The following is a 23,835-nucleotide window of genomic DNA, read 5'->3' as shown; positions in this document are numbered from 1 at the left end:
GGTAAACATTAAAACACTAGATGATTCTCGGTACATAATTTATTTAATGGATATGTACAAAGACAAAGATTTTAGGACAAATAAAAATTTGGCAATAATTCTCAACAATAGCAATAAAGTGTCGTTCAAAAGCCGGCGAAAATATTAACAACATTGATAATTTCTATACTTAAATATAGTTCGGACAGTAAAATATAACTAGTTATAGTAAACTGTGACATCACCTTTGTTTTTTAAACCACCATTTAATTTTAATAAGTTCAAACTTTTCCGTACGGAACGAATTTCATTTCCTGAATGTATTCAATCAATTTCATTATATGAATAAAAATTAAGGTGATGTCACAAACTTATCACAAAACGATGGTTTCAAACAAAAAACAAACTACCAAAAAATATGATTTTGTTCGAAATTTCTCGGTTCACAAATCGAGCACGACACAAAATCAACAGCGCACTAACCTAATTAAAAATAAATTAATTGATAAATTACTTTTGACGATAAAGTATGAGCCGCAACAATTTTAATATCATATCGATATAACTCTCTTAAAAACGTGTTTTATATACACAAACAACAGTAGTCTAGAACCCTCTCTATAATCCGACTTTTGACTGTGCATTTGGAATTGAAAGAAAACAGTGATTATAGTCTGCATTATTAATTTTTTTGATATTTTTTTTTGGCAGGCGTCAATAATATTCTGTATGGTTAATAATTTTACGTTGTTCATAAAGGTACGTCTTAACATAATATGATGTTGCTGACGCTAGTATTGTTCAAATATTAACATTATATAGGTACACAGTAAAAAGTCAGGTTACATATAAGTTTATCATATAAACCGGGTTAAATTCAAGTGTTGTTCGTGCTTAGAAAACATTATTCAAAACATAGCACTTAAAATAAATCGCAATTTATCACACATAATATAATTATACATGTAGCATCTACCAGCAAAGTACTACAATTAGGTACTAATTATTGCTGAATTTCTCATCTAAATATCCTTATACCACCGAAAGAAAGGCTAGTGAGTCGCTCGGCCGAGGAAAAATGTTCACGTTTTTAACCCGTAATGTGTTTATACTTATAGTCATTTCATATCAATCATTTTCGAATAATTTTTAAATGTTATATTAAATATCTTTGTAAGTAATTCAATTTTTGCTTATTTTGAAGTAATTTTCCGTGAGCATTTTCCTCGATCGCATTATATCCTACAAGAAACAATATGAGTAAGATGGAAGACGCTCCTAAATACAGCAAAAACGTATGTATTTAATATTTAGCAATTAAATTACATTATTTATAATATCACTTAAAGCCTATACTACCTATGTGTTACATAACGTTATTGTTAGATAAATACATTTCATTACTGGTATATTTCATTTGGATTCGCTTGCTAACGGTATTAAGTGTTATATTTATATAATATTTGGCACACAGCGATATTTCCATTGCCTATAGTGATACGACATTTATAAAATTTAGAATATGGTATAAATATAGTGCAATATAGATTTTTAAATCGAATTATTCTAGCCGCAAATTTCCTTCTACACTATTTGAAGATATTTTTTTATACTTGAAAGCCTTTATACTTATGAAGATAACGATTATGTTATGGATAAAAATGTGCGTGCATCTGATTGAGATATTTTTTACTTCGCTGTAAATCATAACTCATAACAGTAATTCTAGGCACATTTTTTTATAATTGGTGGAAGCGTGTAAATATAGTCCCCTCCCTTTCAAATCTATTTTACCACAGCATAAAGGCCTCCAGAATAGACTCAATTTAATTTAGAGTAATACAAGATACGACTGTAATTAAACATCAGAAATATGTTTAAATTAGCGAAATTTGCGGTCAGATTTATGTACACCGAAACAGCTACAAGCATTGACAATTATATCATAATAAACACACAGAACAACGTATGATGATATTCTAGATGTATGCGTTCCGATAAACACAAGTTATTTTACTAATAAATAATATTGCTTCTTCACAAATCAGTCATTGTATCAGTCTAGTCAATGTTTCCTACAAATTTATTTATTTATTTATATTAAAACACACATCGAATAGATGACGCGAACGATGAAACTTGCAAACTAAATTGTTTAAAACTGATGTTCAAATCACGAACAAATTAAAAATGATATTTTTGTACATATTGCATAATATGGCGTAATATGATAAAATACAACAACAACAATACATATTTCCCTAAAAATATAACTAAATAATGTGAGTTCATGTGCGAACATTTAATTAATCTAATGGTGATACCATTTAAGAATTTATTTAATATTGAAATACGATCATCATAAAAATACTATGTAACTCCAATTTTATGTATGAACAAGTTGTCGCGTCACGTGCTTTAATATAAAGGTACTACGTTAATTTCAATAAATAGTTGTCGTCCATATACATATAGGCGATTGCGCTTAGATCACACTGTTATGAACACAAAAATAAAGCTACTTACTTACTATGCGTATATAATTCATGTCACGAATTTTGAGCCTCGATTCAGTTAAAAAGTTATATCTTTATGTGTGATTATGTGTCGCAACGTACGAGTGTAGAATTCAACGTATAACACGGTAGAAGCATCGCAAACTTTGCTTCAATTGAATAGCGCCATGGAATAGTGGTGATCAAAGTAGAGATATTTACTACGAAGGACGAGTGATGAACTCGAATTGGATCGTATAGTGCCACAGAAAAGTGACGAATTACACTTAGACTGTATAGGTCGATGAACAACTGAAGAACCTGACTTTGATTGTATAGCGCGATGAATTTGTGACAAAATAAGATATTTTATCTTCATCATACGCTGTCTCCAATACTGTAGCTCAGAGCTCAAGCTTCGTGATAGGAATTATAACGACAATTTATATTAAAGTTTTACATGTATTATATTGTATCACCTGATGGCAAGGTACTTGATTAGAAAAAATATATATTTGATCGCCCTGTTTGCCAGCGCACACTTCAGATTCCATACACATATATAATATGTGAACTACCGTATATTATGCCTCCCTATTGCTCATTTAACAATATGTTCCATCAAATTTTGTATGTTACGTCCACGAAGATATCCATGAAGCTACACAAATGATTACATTGGAACTTAAGTCTAGTGTGTACAACATTTCCGTCGTAATATATATTAAATAAATCTGTAATTTCTGCTCTATGGCAACACGGTCAGAGGTAATCTATATACTGGCAACAATCGGCATTGTTATGACAACCAGACGGAAATATAACACTTTATTCTTACAATAATAGTTTCTCTTACTAATATTAAATTACAATTTTTCAACTATTCATAAACCGGACAAAATCTAAATGCAGGAGTACCTATGCATCTATTTTTTGTTTATTTTTAAATAAAAATCCGTACTAAATATTATCACATCTATCACTATTAAGTTTCTACCATTGTGTTGACTGAACGATCAGAGGTTTACTGCAAGTTTATTAAGAGATATATGAGTAAGTTTTCACAAGACAATATTATAATATAATCACTGCACACACATACATTACATATTTAAATCTGATTATTCTACATAGTTTGAATTCCGATAAAACGAAGATCGTATTATATTTATGTGATGTCTAGGATAGACTCTGAAATTCGCGCTGAAATGTTGCCCCTTGCACACTTTACAATTGGCAACGAAGCAAATTTAGCCGTAGGTTTGACCGATATGCAAATTCTAAATATGTTGTTTATATTTTAAATATTAAGCGCCCACGTAGCTTACTTAGTTCATGTAAAAGTAACGCGTGTGGAGAGGCCCTAACTAACTAAACGAGTCTAACTATATACCGTGATATTTCATTACTAATTGAATAATTTAATATTATTTATCAATATATTATGAGACATGTGTATGTCATTGAAATCGTTTATTATAATGAACAATAATTGTCTTTATTGGACTAGAGAATGGTAAACTTTTCGTCTATGCATAGATACGTCTAGACAAGCCTAATAAAATATGTCGAGCTACAAATTTCCAATTCATAGATTAGCGTTCTACGAACTTATGGTCGACTATCACTGAAGACGGGGCTTTGCCCCCAAACAACAGGTTTTCTTAGAGAAAGACGTAAGAATAGTTTTATATTAGTTTATAACTTAGAAGTAGATATTATTAAACGAAAGTTTGAGCAGTACACACGGAAAGGAGGTATACTGGTACATTAAAATAATGTTAACAAATTAGTAAAGTTCGTATTATTGTTGCAATTTTATTTTTTTGGTTTAGAAATAAGATAAAGATGTTGGAACGTAAGGGTAACGTTAAATATTTAATTTATTTCAATAGATAGACATAGAATAATTATACCCTAAAGTTTACTAGTACAGGATTAATAGGAAGACTTGCTTCAACTTTATGTCACTAGAACTTTAGAATTTCAATTTTCACTAAATTAGAGTAGAAAATTTTAAAACCCTGGCGTACGATGTAGACACCCTCCAAATAAAATAAGAAGAAAATTTAAAAGTTTCAATGGAAAAACGAAAGATATTTTTGAACTAATACTCTTTCGTAATTAAAATACGAATGTTCATTAATTGAAATATTCAATAATTTGCAATAAATAGTGTTTTATAACTTATAAAAGTTAGATCGTAATTTAAGACAAAATATTTTTTATTATGCTTACGTAACGAAACTTCAGTAACATTGACTAAAGAGTTATGTCGAAAACTGTGTGACACATTTGCGTAAGTCCAACGATTGTAAAATACAAGAAGTATATATAATTTATTAACATTTTGAAGTACGCTTGAGGTAAAATATCATAGTAGTAGTATATTTTTAAGTATCCTTTGCCAAATGCCATTTTTTCACAGGTTGGTAGAAAAAGTATTTTATCGACGTAGAGCATTATAGGCGAATAATATAATTCCACCAAGTTGTATGTGCTCCTTCACAATTAGATAAAATATTTCGAAGCCACATATTAGCACATTCAGAAAGAGCCTAATAAACGGCAAAAAAGAAACAGTTACATGCCGTTGTATCCAATAATATTACTTAGAAGTCAGATATCGAAACTACCTAACGCAAAAAAATCATTGGCACTTACGCAACATCACCGATCGGAAGTTGAAATCGCCAAACGCAAACGCGGTCGAAGGCACCGCAACGAAAGTCGAACGGCAATACGCAAATCAAACGCGTTTGAAGACGACGGCGAGGAGCCTCCGCGCGGGCGCCGCGGGCTAGCTGGCCGGTTGCGGCTGTTGCGGCGGTTGCGGCTGTTGCGGTTGCTGCGGTTGCAGGCCGGCGAGGTGCAACAGAGCCTCGGCTGTGCGCCGCTCCTCGCCGCCGCTGTATGAGTGCTCGTCGCGCGCACAACGCGATATCACCAGGTGGGCGGCTGGAGGCAGCTGTAAACGACGAAATTTTTAATGCCATTACATACCGATGTTTAAGGGATAAAATATCATATTTGTATTTTGGTACTTGGGATAAAAGATAGCAGCATCTCTTTTGATGTCTAGATATTCTGTCGTGCCAGGAAGAAGGCTGGATCGGGCACCTTGCTTAGTTTGTAGCTGTCCCTGTAGATCCGGGAACAGAAAAGGGCTACGGTATCTCCAGCCTGTTGTAAGAGGCGGCTTCCGGGGTTGAGGACGGTAAGCGTGGGAGCTCGAACCGCCTGGTCAGCGACTCGGGGAAGGAGAGCGGTATGTGAGGTCACATATCGCCGTGTACACTAAATAGTATGGCGAGCGTCATGCTCAACTGGAGCCCGACGGGGCAACGCGCTTAGAGAGTTCTGATTGCGTGCCCTTGGGTATCTCGAAGTCCACAACGCAGCGTCAAAAACGGTGATCGGGAAGGTAACCTCAAATTGACGTTACCTGATCGAGCACAGCCGGGCCGTACTTCATCGCGAGCACGGTGGCGGCGGCGAGGTACTCGTCCGCGCCGGGCTCCGGGCGCGCGTCGGCCAGCCGCCGCGCGAGGTGCGGGAACAGCGCCGGGTCGGGCGCGTTCCGCTCGCGCGCGCCCGCCGGCTCCGCGTCCGTGCCCACCGCTACGTCCACGCTGACTGTCACCGGCGGCTCCGGTTCTACCTGCGGCATCGGCTGACGGCCGAACGCCTGGAATTTCGGACGAGACGATATTGTATAGATAGATTGCATGTATATTCATGTGTTTCAGGTCTATTTGTGTATTTGACGAAATTTGTCAATTTCCTTTTGTCAATGCAAACTTATTAATAAAGCATTTTTAATACATCTTTAAATATTAGACTATATACCATTTTTTTGCACAATAAACTAAATATTTAATTACTTTATGAACAATTATGTCTCCATACGATTCTTAAGCAAGAGTAAGAAATAACAATTACAAGATATAGATAGTACTTATTTTCGTGAGGATTATTTTACGTGTCAATTCTTAATTTATTAATAAGGAAGAATATACGACAACTATAAAATAATTAAACAATAAATATAATCAAAATATGTTCTTCTTGTATTCTAATTCAATTTCGAATTGCAATGCATACCTGTAATAACGTAGAACGATGCTGGGGATCAACTGTCCACAGGGATCCCTTGCCGAGTCCCGGTGCGGCGGCGACCTGCATTTAAACATAAATATGAAATTTACACTCTTCAAGGCTTTTATTATGACTTTAATAGTTACAATCGTGTCATATATAACAGATCCTAATTAGGAGTCAAAATCTATATATGGCCAGCAAGAAACGTGCTGTTGAAACACCTTGTGAAAGTTACAAAAATAAAATGTAAAATTAATCATTTATTCATTCAAAAGTAAATAAATATACAAATAAATATTGAAATACCGACGCGACATTGTGTGCTTAATTAAAAATTAGCATAAATATGCGATTAAAAATCATTTGACTTCAGTGATACTAGCGCTATGCAATTTCAATTTTGTGCCACAAAATCTAATAGTACTTATTTTCTGTTTGTTTCGGAGTGCCGTAATCAAACGGAGTTAACAATCACGTTTATTTTATTTAAAAGTCGAATTACTTTATGTGTCCGATATCACATGAGATCTATAAGTTGAGATCGGCGTTGCTGGCAACTACCAAGATTAACAATTACACCAGTAAAATGTTGATGTGTTCTAGTTCTAGCTGACGATATACCCACTGTACCATCCTTGCTCTTAACTTAGTCTTTACTAGTAGCAATTTTCCTATGATTATTAGTAGTTTATGTTTAGACTTCTGTTCCAATCAGTTATCCACAGGTGGGAGTTAAAAAATACCAACCTTGTGAAAACATTTATTCAGCGACAGATTATGCCTGACGCTGTTCTTCCAGCCCTGGGGCGCGTGTCTGAAGTACGGGAAGTGTCGCACTATCCACGCGTATATCTCCTTAACGGGCAGTGCGCGGGCGGGCGCCGCCTCTATGGCCATGAAGATGAGGCAGGAGAAGGAGTACGGCGGCTTGGTGTGCGCGGCGGGCGGTGAAGGAGGCGCCTTGACCGGCGTGCGGGGCGGGGACGGCGCCCGTGCTGGAGGGGGAGTCCGCGGTGTCTCTGTCTGGAAGTAACGTGTTTTTTGGTTTCATTACCTCATCTAACACAAAAAAAAATCTGAAGTTTTGAGATATATGTAGCAAGCGAGTAATGCTTTTTGTCATGGTTAGTGGCCACGCCTCGAATGGATCTGTAATTAACCCCAGATAGAATTGGAGTTCTACGTATCTCAGGCGTATTATTAAACATATACTTCAACATCAACCTACAAATGTTTACGGTGTAGCCTTTTGTTCTTTTTCATGTCACGCACGTGTACATATATCCAAGTGCAATTCTCACCCGCATGTGTGAATTAATTCGCTTTAAAATCTCCGCATCACGCGGGCATGAGGCTTTCATGAAAGGAAGGATCTATAAAAGCGTGTGTCACGCGTGCAGTCCACAAACGCACGTGGTAACTAACTCGCGTGATGTAAAAATATACCATAATGTAACCTTGATGATGATCTCAGAATGACCTACTCTTCAGTCTCATCTCAAAAAGTAATGTATTTTGTGCATTACGTAAATCAGCAAAGATTTACACAATAAATTATCAATAATTTTTGACACAATATAATAATCGTGACGCGTGAACTGAGAATTTCCGAAACGAGGTCATGGGGACAATAATTTTTATTTACACTACAAACAGGGCCAGTGGACGTAACATCATAAACCAATACTATTGTATGAACGCTCCCACTTGTGTAAAGAATTTTGAGGTGCCAAAAATTTATAATATATGGTACGCTAAAAAGGAAAAAAAAACAGTGATATTAATTGTTGAAGATATATAAACTCAATGTAAATTGATTTACTTTTTAAATATATGTGTCATTTTGATCTAATTAATCCTGTCACGCGTATATTTTGTACATATTCTACGTAAAATTCATTCTGCAAGTCTGTTTAATTTATCCAATAACTCCATCATTCATCAATTTTAGGGAGAGTGTAGTTGTATTTTAGCATAATAATATAAGTGCTTTGTGATGGAGATAGTCTACATGCTATTTTAGGTGAGTGGCGCGTGTGTTTGTGTGTGTGTGTGCGCGTGTGCGCCTATGTATGTGTGCGTGTTTGTGTGAACCCGTATGTGTTTGTGTGTTATTACTTTATTATTTATAGTTATATAGTAGTTTATGAATTAAATTATGATGCTTATTCCCACAACTAGTAGAATACAACATATTCTGTTTTATAGTAACTATGATATGATATTTTATTGTGCTATTACAGGCACTTTCATTATACTTATTAGACACTTGTATAAAAAGAATATTTGTCAACCATTTTCTCTATCTTCCGTGGGGTGGTTTATGTATTGGTTATTGACCGATTTTATTGAGATTCAACTACATAAAAATTAAAAATACGTTGGCATGTGCGCACGTAATAATCAAGATAATATATTAACTTACTTTGACAATGACTTGACTGCTTAGCATTTTTGGGTCTTCCATGTCACCTTTTGTTAAATTTATGCCTGAAAAGAAATATAATATTTGATAAATTACTCTTTTTCATAAATAATAGACATAATTATGCAAGCCAGCCTACAATATAACACACACATGGCAATTGCTCTACGACATGTATGTATACGTACTGTACGTGACATATCTATATCTAGATTACGGGATTTAAATTTAATTAGCGTTCTTACCTCTGAGCAAATTTCTATCTTGTAGCCAACTGAGACTGGTGAGGTCGTCATCGTGGTCGGCCGGTGGTAGGTTCCCGGCGTTGCCGCCGCCGCACGCCACCCTACAGAAACGTAAATATTTACTAACTATCTTTATATCTTACTTATTATATTAAATGCGAAGTATTTTTTGCGTTTTTATTTAGTTTGTGGGTAGAATTTTTTAAAACAATTTTCTGTAAAATTTTAGTTCTCTGTGGAAGATACTGTTATCTTCCATAGGGAATTAAAATTCTCTGAAATATATCTCGATTCGAATGACAATAACGAAAAATAAATAAATATAATCAAAAAATGTCACACTCCACAGACTGAAAAGCATAAATCATTTTTTTAAGAAGGATACAATTTCTAAAATACCAAGTTTTTGTAACGGATTTAAAAGTAGAAATTAATTTAAAGGATGGGGCGCATTTCAATTTACAGATCATTTTATTAATACGTTATAGTTCATCTGCCTTTAAGTCTGGATGGAAATATTATAGTAAGGGTGGGTTAGCTATAGTCAACATACTTGGCTATGCGTATGACCGTACTAGGTACCTCAATGTTTACAAGAGAGATTGTTCTGTTGTAGTCAACACAACACCAATATTACAATATCCGTATAATAAAGCCACGATCGACATAATAGTAACGAGTATCTATTACACTCAAAACTTATCACGTAAGATTGCTAACACGTATGAAGATTGCAAGCTCCATCAATCAAGTGCGTGGCTATCAAGGTCCCTTGTCTTACCCGGTAACCTAAAAACGTGATAACTATTATCACTACGGTTTCAGCCTGGCATTGATTGATGGTAGCTTATATGTTGGAAATAATTCTGGAGATAAGTTTACGGTAACGTTTTAGGCGCCACCTTTTTGAAGTTACACAATTTGTGTGGCGTTTCCGAAAATTGATGAGAGTGAGTTTTGGCAAACATACAAATAAAATTGTTGAAATAATGTTGGCTACTAAATATTGCAAGTTTTTCAGATAAAAATATTTTTTAAGTATGATATGATACGATACGTCATATTTCGTACCATTTTGTATCAATAATTTTTAGATAAGTTTCACCTCTAGCGAATGTACACATTTATACTATTTTTACTGATTACGTTAAAAAAGTACCTATAACTCATTACGTGCGTACGCAAATACACCAATGCTTTTATTTTAATTATGCAAATGGCGATCGGATATGCTGACTATTTGACAGTCATATTATAGTTGCAGTTACGATTGGAGAATTAAAGGGATGAGACACAAAGCGTTGGCACTGTTAAGAATCAATACGTTGGATTAAGTTCAAACTCTTCATTTATTTCCTTTACTAAACATCTCAGGTCAGAATACATTCATATTCATACCAGACACGGATTTACAAAGTTTACATACATGACCTATCTTTAACATGTGTAACGAGCGACCATAAAACAAGGTTCTTTCAACACTTTTAATGTAAAAATAAATAATTATTATAGCTGCTGATATTGTGTGACAAGTCAAACTTACTTGGACTTAAGTGGGGCATTCCAATTCACAAGAACTTAAAGATCTTTCATCTATTTTAATTTGAGAGGTTAAAGATGTACCAGAATAGCAGTACGCGGTTTAACATAAAGAACATTACATCTATTTATAGTGATACACGTGTAGGAATGCATCGTCATGGTATGCTTACATCAGTACTAATTGTAGCGGTGGCATAGAGATATTATGTTACAGGTACAACGCGTACGCAAAACATAATATAGTTAAAGATGAGACATCTCAAAAATGATTGGCCAAGTTAGACTTGCACACATAGGGTTCCGATAGTGTGGAGAGCCTGTTCTGGAAAAAAGCAGGATTATCCTGAAGGAGGGCAGGGAAAGTAGAGGGATGTATTCATACATAGATTTTTCTTCGACATTTTATTTGGCAATGATGAAATATTCTTTGCCATTTGATCAAAAGGCAACCGGGACGTATAGGCATATGTTCTATACATATTCTTGGGAGTTCTGCAATTGTGGTACCTTAAAATCTATTTTATCGAAAACGTCCTCAATAGCATCAAACAGTCATCACAAGGGGCATTTTTGCCTCATGGGACACATGAGACGGGCATAGAGACGAGTCTTTGGAAACTTCGTAGTTTACAACACACAATATACTCACGCGGGTTGCTGTGCCTCGAAGTCGGATTCGTCCGAAATGTCATCAATATCATCGAAGTTGTCGATGATGCGGCCGGAGACCTCCAGGCGGCGGAGGGAGCGGCCGCTGGAGGCGACATGGCGTGCAATCTGTCTGATGAGGCGACGAGGCAGGGGGAGCGACGCGCGCGCGCCTCGAGCCGGGGACCCGCCACGTTCGCCGCGCATTGGCGCCATCTGTCAAACCACAGATAACATAATAAATTTATTTATTTTACACAAACACAGATATCACTACAGGTCCTTCCCAAAGCGATAGTGTGGTTCATTAATCTGAACAAAATAGCACAGTACATACAGTGTCGAGTTGTAAATTGAATGATATGATATGAGTGCGTAAATGTTGCGATAAAATTTTCTCTGCATGCGGCAGGGGCGCCTTTGAAAAGTGCGTCCTTTGACAATTGCAACCCAGATGTGACATTTCTGTGGACTACTGGGGAAATCGAAATTGCGTCTATGAAGCTGATAATAAATGACCGTTTCTGAAAACACTGAAAATTTGTGAAAAATAATTTAATTGAGTAACAGTATGCTGTTCGACCTAAAGAACACAGTTTGACTTAGTAGTCACAAAGTAACGTCAAAGTGTTTGCGATGTAAATTCCTTCTCGTTTACAGGTTTTTGCAACTAGACCAGCCGCACGTATCTCAAATAATTCTAATGCAATTTTTTAAGAGTATCTTACTCCATGGAGTAAAATAAATAACTATTTTTTTTTGCTATTTCAAAATGATTTTATATTCTACTTAAATCGTGATTCAATTAAATGTAGCACTACTTACATGAAAAAATTACGACTTACAATTTTACAACCATAGATAAAATTTTATTTTATTTTATTAGTTTAAGTTTACAACTTGTTATTAGCTTTATTTGTGCCTCAATATAATGATGAAAGTACAATAAAGTTGGGCTGAAAGGCAAAAAGCCAAAGCCATAAACACCATTAAAAAAGATGGTGCTTCAATTACTTAAGATGAATAGTGTCTACGTACAGGGTAACGTTTGCAAACACCTCAATCACACAACAAATAAGAATTCAGTTCAAACGAGTTGTACCTACTATGAAATGGGCATTAACAAAGCAAGCACTTGCGAATCTTATCAAATGGCTTGCTTACAAAGTTGAAGATAAAGAAAGAACTTGAATGTTTTCCGGACAGTGCTTACATTAATATACGTACAAAACTAAATAATACTAACTACAACTACAACAATCGATAAACATTGTATGCATAGATAACATTTCGAATTCGTAAAACAGGCTCTACTCAAGTTTGTTCTATACGATTCATATATTCAGGGTGAATTTATCCAGTAAGCATGGTCAGGGAAATTCGAAACTATGGTGATTTGCGAAAATACTGAAAAACTTAGAAGGCCAATTATGATAAAAAAAAACTGCATCATGTGATATAAAAAATCTATGTCCCTCGTATGAGATCAAAGCAGCCACGTCGTTCCAATCTCTAGACATGACTGTGCTGTGATTACAAGAGTATAAAAGAGTAATGGATAGAAAATGGGACAGAGTAGGTAGGGAAAACTAAAAAAGATGTAAAACTAGAAAATACCCTTAGGACCCCATACAAATTTCCAGGACAGACAATAAATCTAATACTTAATACAAAACAAATACAATTTACTTCATACACTGTTCCCAGAAAATTGTTTCTAGGTAGATAGATTCGCATGATACAAGTTCACAACATAAATTACCTACGTTGATTAAAAGTCAACTATTCAATAGCAACGCTCGTTCAATCAAACAGCAACATACTGATTAATTGAACTACGTTAAATGGCCGAAGGTCAGAGTGTCGATCAATCTAACGACGATCTTTTATGTTGACTTGAACTGCGTGTACTATCTAATACATTTTAGTATACATTTTTGATGGAATTGTTAAAATATAATTATACAAGTCATAGTTGTCGCAGTGTTGAGAAGACTCATTTTTTAACGAGTTGTAATAACATCTTAGTACATACATACTGGTAATATGGAGTAGTCATCGTCAACCAATTACGGACCTACTGCTGTGGATTGGTATTGTTGATCGAAGTGTGGACAGGTTTTCTATCAGAGAGAGGATTTAATCCTTAGTCTACCGTGCTGGCTGAGTGCGTTTTGGTAGACTACAAAAACCTTTGAGAACTTTTTTAAAGTACTTTCAGGTATACGAATAATAGGTAATACTCTAAAAAACCTTACGTCATTATCATCAAAAAGTAATGTATCTAGTAAATTATGCTACGAGTATTAATAACGTAACCGTAGGCGTGATTTTTCAATTAATTTACCTACTTTACCGTAAAAAACAAAACATTAAGTAAACAATAGTATGACGATACCGATTAAACATTCAATTTAATGTCTGGCCTTTACCTTACGGAACCGGTAATGTTACGGTTCGTGAAAAACACGCGTTTTAGAAATAAACACGCACGCCACGCGTCAGCGTGACACGAAACAATTTAAATAAAAAATTCAAACTATTTCTGCTTCGGGAACTTTGTTACGAATTTGGCCAACGTAAAAACATCTATCTCCGATAAATTATCGCGTAACAACACAATCGCATAATATCGCGTGACCTTGGCACAGTGGTAACGTGGAATCAATACGAATTTATAAATGGGCTCACTGATTTAACGGTACGGCTGATACTGAGGCATCATCCACGATTTATAGTGTCTATTAATGTATTGTGCACGGGCCTCGGAATGAGAACAGTTTAGACGTTAGAACAACAGGGTGGTTAAGTGCATTTTTCAGCAAGATTCGGTTCTGGAGAACTTGGTATAAATTTCTATAATGGTCCGCTGTGTACGGATCGTGGTCTCTAAGCCAGTGTTTAAACGATGAAAGAAGTCTAGTCTATTTTGAGTCTGAACGACTGTCTTATCTTGGCGTATGGTATAACAAAGTTATATGTGTATGCTGTATACACGTGTGTGAAAATATTACCACAACATAGGAAAACATGGCATAGCTATTAGCGAACGGATTTAAAATAAAAAAGGTAAACTGACACAATATTGTGAATATGCTACCATTTCAACCCTATAAATGGCGAGAGTTGTGAGCGTACGAGTATCCAGAAACGGAAATCATTTATCGATACAATGGCGTATCTATACATTTGTGGATACTACTATAAGAAGACTGACCTATATTCAAAGACCCGCCCCAACAGTATTTTCAGATCTAGCTCTTGAGAAACCCACACAAAATCTGACTGTTGATACTATGACCTATTACGTAATAACATGGGTTGCGCCCGTGAACTAAGTTCAATGTTCAGTATAGCTCAAGTTCAAGATATCTCATGAAGTTAGATTTCTAAAGAAATAACTTCTTTGATAGGAAATTGCAGAATGAATATGATGTTCTAAGAACAATTGAACTTCGTCTTTGCGCTCAAAACATTCGAGATAGACGTGTAGACAAAATGGGGAAATGTGCTACAATAGTAGAGGCGTTCTGACTTGCTCTTTTTTATTTTTTTAATATAAACTTATTTCAACTAGCAATTGAAAAATACGTAGTAATAGATTAGATTTGATTCAAGTACGAAACGATCCACATTCCTACAATTTGTCGCGTAATAAATAAAAACAATAAATATAATTTAACGGAAAACGAACCATGGCTTGAATAAATTCTTTACAGTGACGGAAATCTCGTTAACCGATGCCAATGATCCTTGACCTTCAGTGCATATTAACTTGGCTTACCGGCTGAGGTTATATCAAGTTGTATGGTACTTGCTGGTCTACATTGCACGTTGTTCTGGAAAATTCTTTAGTACCTACACAGCCTTTAAAGGCAGTGATAGCCCAGTGATTCAGACTTTGCCTCTTGATTGAAGCTTCTGATTTCCGAATCCTAGGTACAAGTCGAATCAAATTTTTCAAAGTTATATGAGTATAAGAAATTAATTATACACTGAACTAAACGGCAAAGTAAAACTTTGTGAGAAAACCTTTCTGCGAGTTAAAAAAAGTTACCAATCTGCACTTGCCCGACGCAGTGAATTACGACGTGAACCCCTCTCATTCGGGAAGACCTGTGCCAAGCCGACGAGTTGCCGATCTACAATGCACATTGTTTGAGAATTTTCTTTTGTAAACAGCCTTACAAAATTTAAACAAAGATAGAGAAAGATTGCGAAGTGAGCGCTGTTTTCTTGAATGTTGTGAACTTTTCATATAGCCTCAAATTGTATTACCCCACGACTCACCATGACATTTTAAATTTTTCCACGAATTCAGTAACGTACAATAACGTAACGACACATCCGACATTCTTCTTTGTATTGAACGCAATCGACACAATTTTCATTACACGTGTGCGTAATCCGTGTATACTACGCATATAAGGAATTTGGTATGGTTTAATATTTTACTCGAGAAAGTAATTTTATAAAAATAATTCAATCAATCCAATTAAATAACTTTATTGTGGAACACTGATTTAAAACATACGTGTATTTTGGGTAATATCCGCCATATTCCGGCCTCATGGGAATACAATATAATAATAGAAATTTAATCAAATTAATATTACTCACTTATATTAGTACGTATATTTTACTTTGGCGCTTTTTACCCGCCTGCGGAGGGTAATGTTCTTCGAGTGTATGTCTGTATGTCTCATTCCTTGGCACGCACTACAGTCCAAACGGCTTGACATATTTTAACATACGAGGTGTCGTCGGATTCATCTAAATTTTGGGAGAGTCGGCTACAGACTCAGTTAACTATTATAAGTAGTCGGCTTTTTTAATAGTAATTAGGTACCAGTTCAAGATGTTGTTTTGTATTTAAAGGTTATCTACGACTCCGCAATGATATAACAAAGTCTATTAGTGTAGGCCAATTAGCGTTGGCATGACAACGCCAAAAATTAGGCTTCGCAATTTCGCATTCTTAGTCATACCAAATCGCTGTATGTATTACAAATAATGGTAGTTAAACAATAATAAAAGATTTTCTTAAATTTAGTGAGAAACTGGCAGTAAAATGCAAATTGTAATATGCCTGTGTGTTCTTTAAAAAATAAGTTTTCAAAGGCATGTGAATACTACCACTACTTTGTATGAGTGGTATTTGGCACACACACGCAGACACCAAAGGTTTGCTTATTTTTGATGACATGGAGAGGGTTTAAAATAACTAATGCTGCTTACATTGTACTTGAACGATCCCTAATGTATTGTTAACGATGATAATGCTGATAATAATGATGAAGAATGGAAATTAAATAATGAAAACAGAAACGCATAACGCGTGCATAAATCAGAAATAAAGTCTAATTTATAACGACCTTATTATATAGAACAGACAGTAGAGAAAGGATCAATAAAAGAGAGCGCCGTCCAAAGTTATTTAGAGCACACGATAGGAATGTGTTTATTGGACATCTATATAATAGAAATCAAACAGTGGACATATTTCTAGTAAGAGGTAATAACAGAACTTACTAGAATAATTCTAACCTCACGATTATTACACTGATAAAATATGCCCGAAATACAAAATTGTGTTAATTATTTCTGTCTGTAGTTTTGAAATATCTGGATTCATCGAAAGTTGCAATGTCTGCGAATGTTTCAAAAAATATAAGTTATCTACATATAACAAGAATGACATTTATTTTTCGAAATAACCATATATAAGTATAGATATCTCACCGCCTTGTAATTGAAGGAATGTGTCAGTCATTTAATGGCTGTCATGGTGTAATTTACGCGGAACAAAGCCGACATGTGCAGTTAAGTGGTGCAAAAACACAGAATCGAAGGAAAAAGTACGGAGAAATATCGTTTCATTCATAAAGGCTCTAAAAACTACTTTTTTTTAAATATTTTTAAATACGAAAATAGACAACAGTGACAATTTCAATTGTCGAAACTGGTTACATTTTCTTGTTAGGAGTGAGTAATCTTTACTAATCTATGGAAATAAGCCTAAACATATAAATAGGTAATTGTGAAATAAATTACTATTAATTACGACGTTATTTTCATTCAAAAACAATTAAAAGAAATTATTTTGCTAGCATACCGGACAGTAGGTACATTGTAATAAAACTTCAATTACGAGCAAATAGTGATGAAAGTGCGGGGGAAGCTTACTCGACAACTTTCAATTTAAATTTTAACATTACAATTATGTCGGCATGCCTGCCCAGTGCCTCGCCTTCACATTTATGAATACTTTAAATGCATTTAACTTGCAATATGTAACTTAGTTTCACTATTCAATATTCATGTGATAATTATTGACAGTCGATAACTGCTGCTTTGATTTGGGTAAAGCAGATGCAAGTTAACAATTTTCTAATATTTACATGTTTTTATTTAAATGTGTGTGATGTCGAGAGCTGGACACACCGAAGTATGGAACCTAAAAACAACAATTTATCTTAATTCATTAGGACTATTTAGGACTATCAAATATCCGGTTATTAGGACTATCCGGTTTGGAATTTACCCTAAGATCTTTCGCATGGCAGGCTGCTGTAGTTATTCTGTGACTGTGCACAGGAGATGCTACATACAGCCGGCCTGATGGCAGATGGCAACCGTCCCGCCCGGCCATAGACATCCACGACCAACCACAGATTGGATAAGAGTCCTATCTAAGTTTGATCACTGTTTCTGAAATACCAAGGTGGTCTTTACAAACCATGGAGGCTTGTGGCAAATTTCCGAGTGTAATGATATTCTATCACCATTTACCCTTTGTAATTATTTAGGAAATATACGAAAACATTCATATAAAATACCATTTCATACACATCATCATAATAAACGTATTAAAACTATTCCGTATATGCTTATCGTGTTAGGCAAGGTGACACCTCAAATGCGAATAACAAATTACGTAACATTAACTGAAATGTTCTTAAAACGACCGACGGTTACTTGGTATAGTATTCAGGCTTAGGCTTTGTTAAGTCAATAAATCTGATGTACTGTTCGTATACCAATTTGTTTCTAGGACTATGACGTCATAAGACACGTTGCGTTATATGCTATGAGCATGAAGATGTTTCGGAAATTCGTAAACATAGTTTTAGATTTGGCTAAAAGTTAAATTGATTTGACTATACGATGGATGGAAAAAGTGTCACAATCAAATTCGCGTGTCAGCTTAAAGCCATACAGAGTTAGGGTGAGGTTTAGCTATTGGATTAATAAAATCGTTTATTTTCCGTCAAGCCACTATGAAAGGGACATTTGTAAGTATGTTATGGAGAAATAGTCGATGTCACGTATAAGCGGAGTAGAATTCCAGATGCTGACTAAAATTAAAAGTTTCATATTAATCAAGTTGTTATAATATTACACACACTCTAAAGATGTGTACACAGGTACCGATAATCAAAACAGAAATCTAAATTCGTTATTTAGAAATCTCCAAGACCGCAAATCGACCCTCGTGATAATGGCGATCGCGCGACGCATATCGTCACTGATAACAATAGTTTTACTATTCGTACTTGAGCAGTCGGTACGATATTAAGATACTGCAACCCAGTCCCGAAATAAACGTACCACGGCATGCGGTAGTGCTACGTCACAAAATCACAGAGATTGCACGACCACTGTTATCAGTGCTCCATGTCACCGCGTTATCGCTACTTCGAGACGCAGGAACAAATAAAATACAAGCAGTAATACACGGTCCAGTTCGGTTATTGCACTTGATTGAGACACGTGTCTCTTACGACATATTCAATTATGCATACACATAGGAATCCCCTGTTACAATGTTATAAGTAGGCCACAAGCCCAGTCAATAGGTTTAAATAACCGAGATCGGACTGTGTCCGCCACAGCTATTTCGGATTTGACGGGTGTGGTGAACCGATATATATTTTAAAGGTGACAGAATCCTCTGTGATTCGCCTCTAGAGGCAGTAGAGGCACCACGGCCACATCTATTTCTGCCTACATAATAATATCAGTGTTAAGCGTTGCTGTATTTTGCTTTGAAGGATGTGATAAGGAAGACATACTTATTCGAGGCGTTCCATTTAATTCTCAGAGGGAGCCATGCATCTATAACTGACCTCAGGTAGATCTCCAATACCTTAGATACCTAGGTTTCATCATGTGGACTGCATGCTCGTTTGCTAGTTCACTAAGCGTTCACGGCTTTCAAGACCAACGCATGAGAAACCAACTTCTTATTTTGTACTATGCAGAAGTGGTTACTAACTCACAAACACACCTGGCAATTATCCCTGAAATTCTTATCATCGTACGGTATTTACTCTATAAACATAGCTGAGGTTACGTGAATTTGTTCAAATACACATCACTGAGTATATTATTTGGTTTTTGTTACATACGTTAATTCATTACATGGTTGATATTCTTCCTTTGGCTTTGTTCAGCATAATTTACAAATTTCATTGTAAATTTTTTCAACGAATTTTATTTAAATTATTTTATGTGGCTTAACATTCCGAATATTAATATAACTGAAGAGGCCTAGATCATTCCATTACAAACCTTTTGCTACAGTGCACATTGGTTTAGCAAAGTACGTTCTAGGGCAAAAACCCGCCCATGTTACGTTATGGCGTCGTAGAGCATGGAAATCTACGACATAACGGGGGTTTGTTTTGCCCTTAGTGGTCAACCCTATTCAGATGCTTCAAAATCGTCCGTAAAGCCACCTACGTACCAAACGTGCCAAAGCACGGAAGCGCGCAAGGAATTTGGTTAATTTTACTAGCGGTCACTCATGCCACTTCCGACCGCGCCCTCGTCTCTCTCATAAATTTATTACGCTCCCGCTGCTGGGCTTGGGTCTCCTTTCATAGGGATTTTGATTTAGACCATAGTCCACCACGCTAGCCAAGACCGTATTGTTAGGTTTCACTACATAATTTACAAAAACCAAAACGGTGTGCCTGGGTTCTAAACCTCGAACCTCTGTATAAGAGGCTGAGTTTCTAACCACTACTTTGAATGACCGCGCCCATTTTGCTTAACTTTAAGATCGGTAACGATTCACAACCCGCAGAGCTACGCGTGATATGGTACTTGGATACGATTACACAATGGTCCTACAACTCGACATAGTTATCGCAGAGGCGTAAACAATAATCGTAAATTGTTGCTACTGTACTTGCACGTGCATCGCTGTAGAATAATTGCGAGTAATTAAAATAATACAGGCAAGGAAATTCTAATATGAGAATTAGTACAACAACAACTGATAATGAACACTTCACACACTCATTGCCTTTACACTAATTATATGAATGTATTTGGAGATATTTGAGCTAGCTGGGAATCAATCTATTTACTTGATATAGAACATATTGCAAGCAAAGAGTTATAATTGGTTGTTGTATTATCTAAACATGGATTCTAAAATGAAATAAAGAATGAAATTTTGAGGGGGCTTGAAAATAATTATTCTTATGAATATTGCAATTAAGATCATAGAAGGGCCACTATTTAAAATTCAAATTATTCAAACCCACAAGATACTCGCATGAAACTACTATTTCACATGTAATTTTAAGCTACAATGTAATTATTATACCTTCAAAGAAAAGTAATATATAGTTTCATAAACATAAAACATAAACATATTCTTTTTTTATTCTACCAGTATTATAGTTTATTCAAACAAATATCAGTCCATTACAATTTTGTTGCATAAACAACTAATATTGTGTTGTTTTTGAGCAGAAAAACAAGTATTTTGTTATTTCCTCAACATCATATGGCATATTAATAGCTATATTGCTAACCCATAGGATTCCATAGTATTTTTACCTATGGTAATATTCATTAAGAGGATAATAGGTACCAATGGGGCTGTAATTTGATAACCACAATAAAATAATTTTGAAGCAAAACAATCACTCAGGCATACAATTGCTTTTTGATTTACATTTGAGCATATAAACTTTGTTGTCAATTTGCACAATAACAATATTATAGCAATTATCACAACTTACTAATTATATGATATATATAATTAAATTAAATGAGATATATAATTAAATATTTAAATTTTCAACATACATTTTTTTCAATTAAAGCATTTACGAGTAGCTGCAAATAACTGTATAAACATTATCACTCGCTAATTGGATGTAATGATAAAACATTATAATAATATTTTATCAGTATTTATAATATTAATTCAAGAATTATTTTAATTATAATGTTATAAACATTATATTACCTTGTACTTTTATTATAACCTTATAGTATCTCACATGAAAAACTAAGAGAAGACTACCGAACAGAATCCAATACAAAAACTAATTATATGAATTAAAATTTAAAAATGTGGTTTTCTAAATTCAAAATGGGTAGCGGAAAATCCTATGTTTGTAAATAACTGTATAATCTCTGTCTAGGTATATGAAAATAATTCAGTAACTAATATTATGTCCATTCATGTGATGCAATCTCTTTGAATGGGATTAATTATTCAAAGAGGTTTTCAAAATTTGATTTTATTAGCAATGAAATTAATTTTATGTATTAATTTTATGTACTGAATTCATAAAACATAGTTTTGTGAATTAAAAACTATGGTTACACAATAATTTTTTTTTCCAGTAACTAATTTACCTATATTGCAGTAAAGTTGGCCATACCATATTTTAGCTAGATGTGATAAGAAATTATCTTTTTAGAGGAGATAAGACCATGGCAAGAAATATATTTGCGTAACATGACTTATATGATTCCCTGATATGATATGTAAAAAATATGTAATGATATAAAATTACTTTAATTGTGATTTATTTTTAAATACTAAAATCATTGAAAATAGTTTTTTAAGGAACATTGTACAAAACATTTACATTTTAACATTTTACATTACAACACAAATCAGAATTAAAAATGGTTTATTTACTGAATGAATAAGAGTGTTTGAGTAATAAAAAGCTTAAAATATATTAATTCACGAAAATGAATCGTTATCATAAAAGTACCTCGATGCATAAAATTTATTACACCTACATATTCATAATAAAAATTTGCTTTATCAAAATATAGGGAAATTAATAATTTTAGTAATTCATATACTTAAATAATATGAGTACAATAGTCTGTATCATATATTCTGTGACTGTGGAATGGCATTGAAATTCACTTAACATTATTATAATATAATTAATAATGACTTGAAAATTGTTAATTTATTTTCATATAACTTGAAATTAATTTATACCTTTGCTTGCTTGACCAAATACAGGCTATTAGATGCTTCCACTTCCAACAAGAATAATTATGAAACAAGTTTTGTTTGAAACAGAGTATTGTTTTTCTGGGTGACAAGTATTTATAGAATTCCTATAGAAATGAAATCTGGGTCATGAGGTCTGCAATTTATTTATAGCTCATTTTTTTCATTATGCGCCAAATTACTACTAGCAAGCAGCTCAGAGCTAGCGAATGTAACAACAGAAATAGGAAGGTCAGCTGCAGTTTAAAAAAGATGACATACTTACTTAATGAACGGTTAATGTCCAAAGTCTAGAAAAACACTCAATCGCACATTAAGTTGATTGTTATGGCTCAGCGTTAGTCCTAGCAACGTACGTAACACGCGAAAATTACGTCGCGTGGTCGTGTGATGTAACGACAATTACCATGTGTTTTTGTGTTCATCGGGTCAGAGTGGCGTCAACAGTTTGTTGCTAGGAAACTGGACGAGGCTCGCGACCGCGTGCGCGCCGTGCGCGAGCCTCCGACGTGGAACTATCGTGCACGTGCCGACTCTCGGAGCCGTCGCACGCCGAAGGGCCATTACATAAGCGCAGGGACGGAACGCGACCAGCACCACGGAGGACGACGCCAACACGCACCGAATACCACTCATTCCATTTTTAGATGGAGCGTCACCGACTGCGTCTAACGTTCCTCATGCCTCCCGACACATTTTTAGATCCGCATGTAAACGACACCAAACACCCCACGTTGTCCACGCAACGCGATACCCCAGCGTAATTATTCGCTAATACGAGTGCAAGATTCAAAATGCGCACATTGTTGCCTAATGCGCAGTCTTTTCCTCAAATAAATTTCTGGATATTACGAAATCTCACACGATCAAACGGGAAAAACACGAAATTGGAGAGAGTAAATGCACTTACCTTATAGATGAGACGTTTGTTTTTAGGCACAAATTAGAATTTAATAACAATAAACAGCATTCCACTGCCTCCGCACTTGAAATCAACACTCAACAAACACCTCAACACCCAAGCAAACCATAAGCTAAAGAGTAACCTACATAAATAAACATATGATTTGATAGCAAGCAATACACTTGGCTCTTGGCTAGTCTTGGCTATGC

At 35.0% G+C, this 23,835-nt stretch overlaps 1 protein-coding gene across 1 annotated transcript; it reads right to left on the bottom strand.

The window, feature by feature from the left end:
- Positions 1-21: 21 nt before the first annotated feature.
- LOC140743119 (uncharacterized) lies at positions 22-23,835 on the bottom strand. The gene is made up of 8 exons (XM_073074182.1): positions 23,633-23,835; positions 11,437-11,651; positions 9,246-9,346; positions 9,001-9,065; positions 7,323-7,598; positions 6,579-6,653; positions 5,920-6,162; positions 22-5,442 (listed from the first exon to the last, which is right to left on the bottom strand). The coding sequence occupies exons 2-8, from the start codon at positions 11,649-11,651 to the stop codon at positions 5,275-5,277; spliced, it is 1,143 nt and encodes a 380-aa protein (XP_072930283.1). The 5' UTR covers positions 23,633-23,835; the 3' UTR covers positions 22-5,274.

Source organism: Epargyreus clarus, unplaced genomic scaffold (assembly GCF_041222505.1).
Source record: "Epargyreus clarus isolate Ecla_fem2 unplaced genomic scaffold, WU_Ecla_fem_2.2 ptg000001l, whole genome shotgun sequence".
Lineage (NCBI taxonomy): Eukaryota > Metazoa > Arthropoda > Insecta > Lepidoptera > Hesperiidae > Epargyreus > Epargyreus clarus.
The sequence above is the reverse complement of the archived record's forward strand: the minus strand, read 5'-3'. Positions and strand labels throughout refer to the sequence as shown.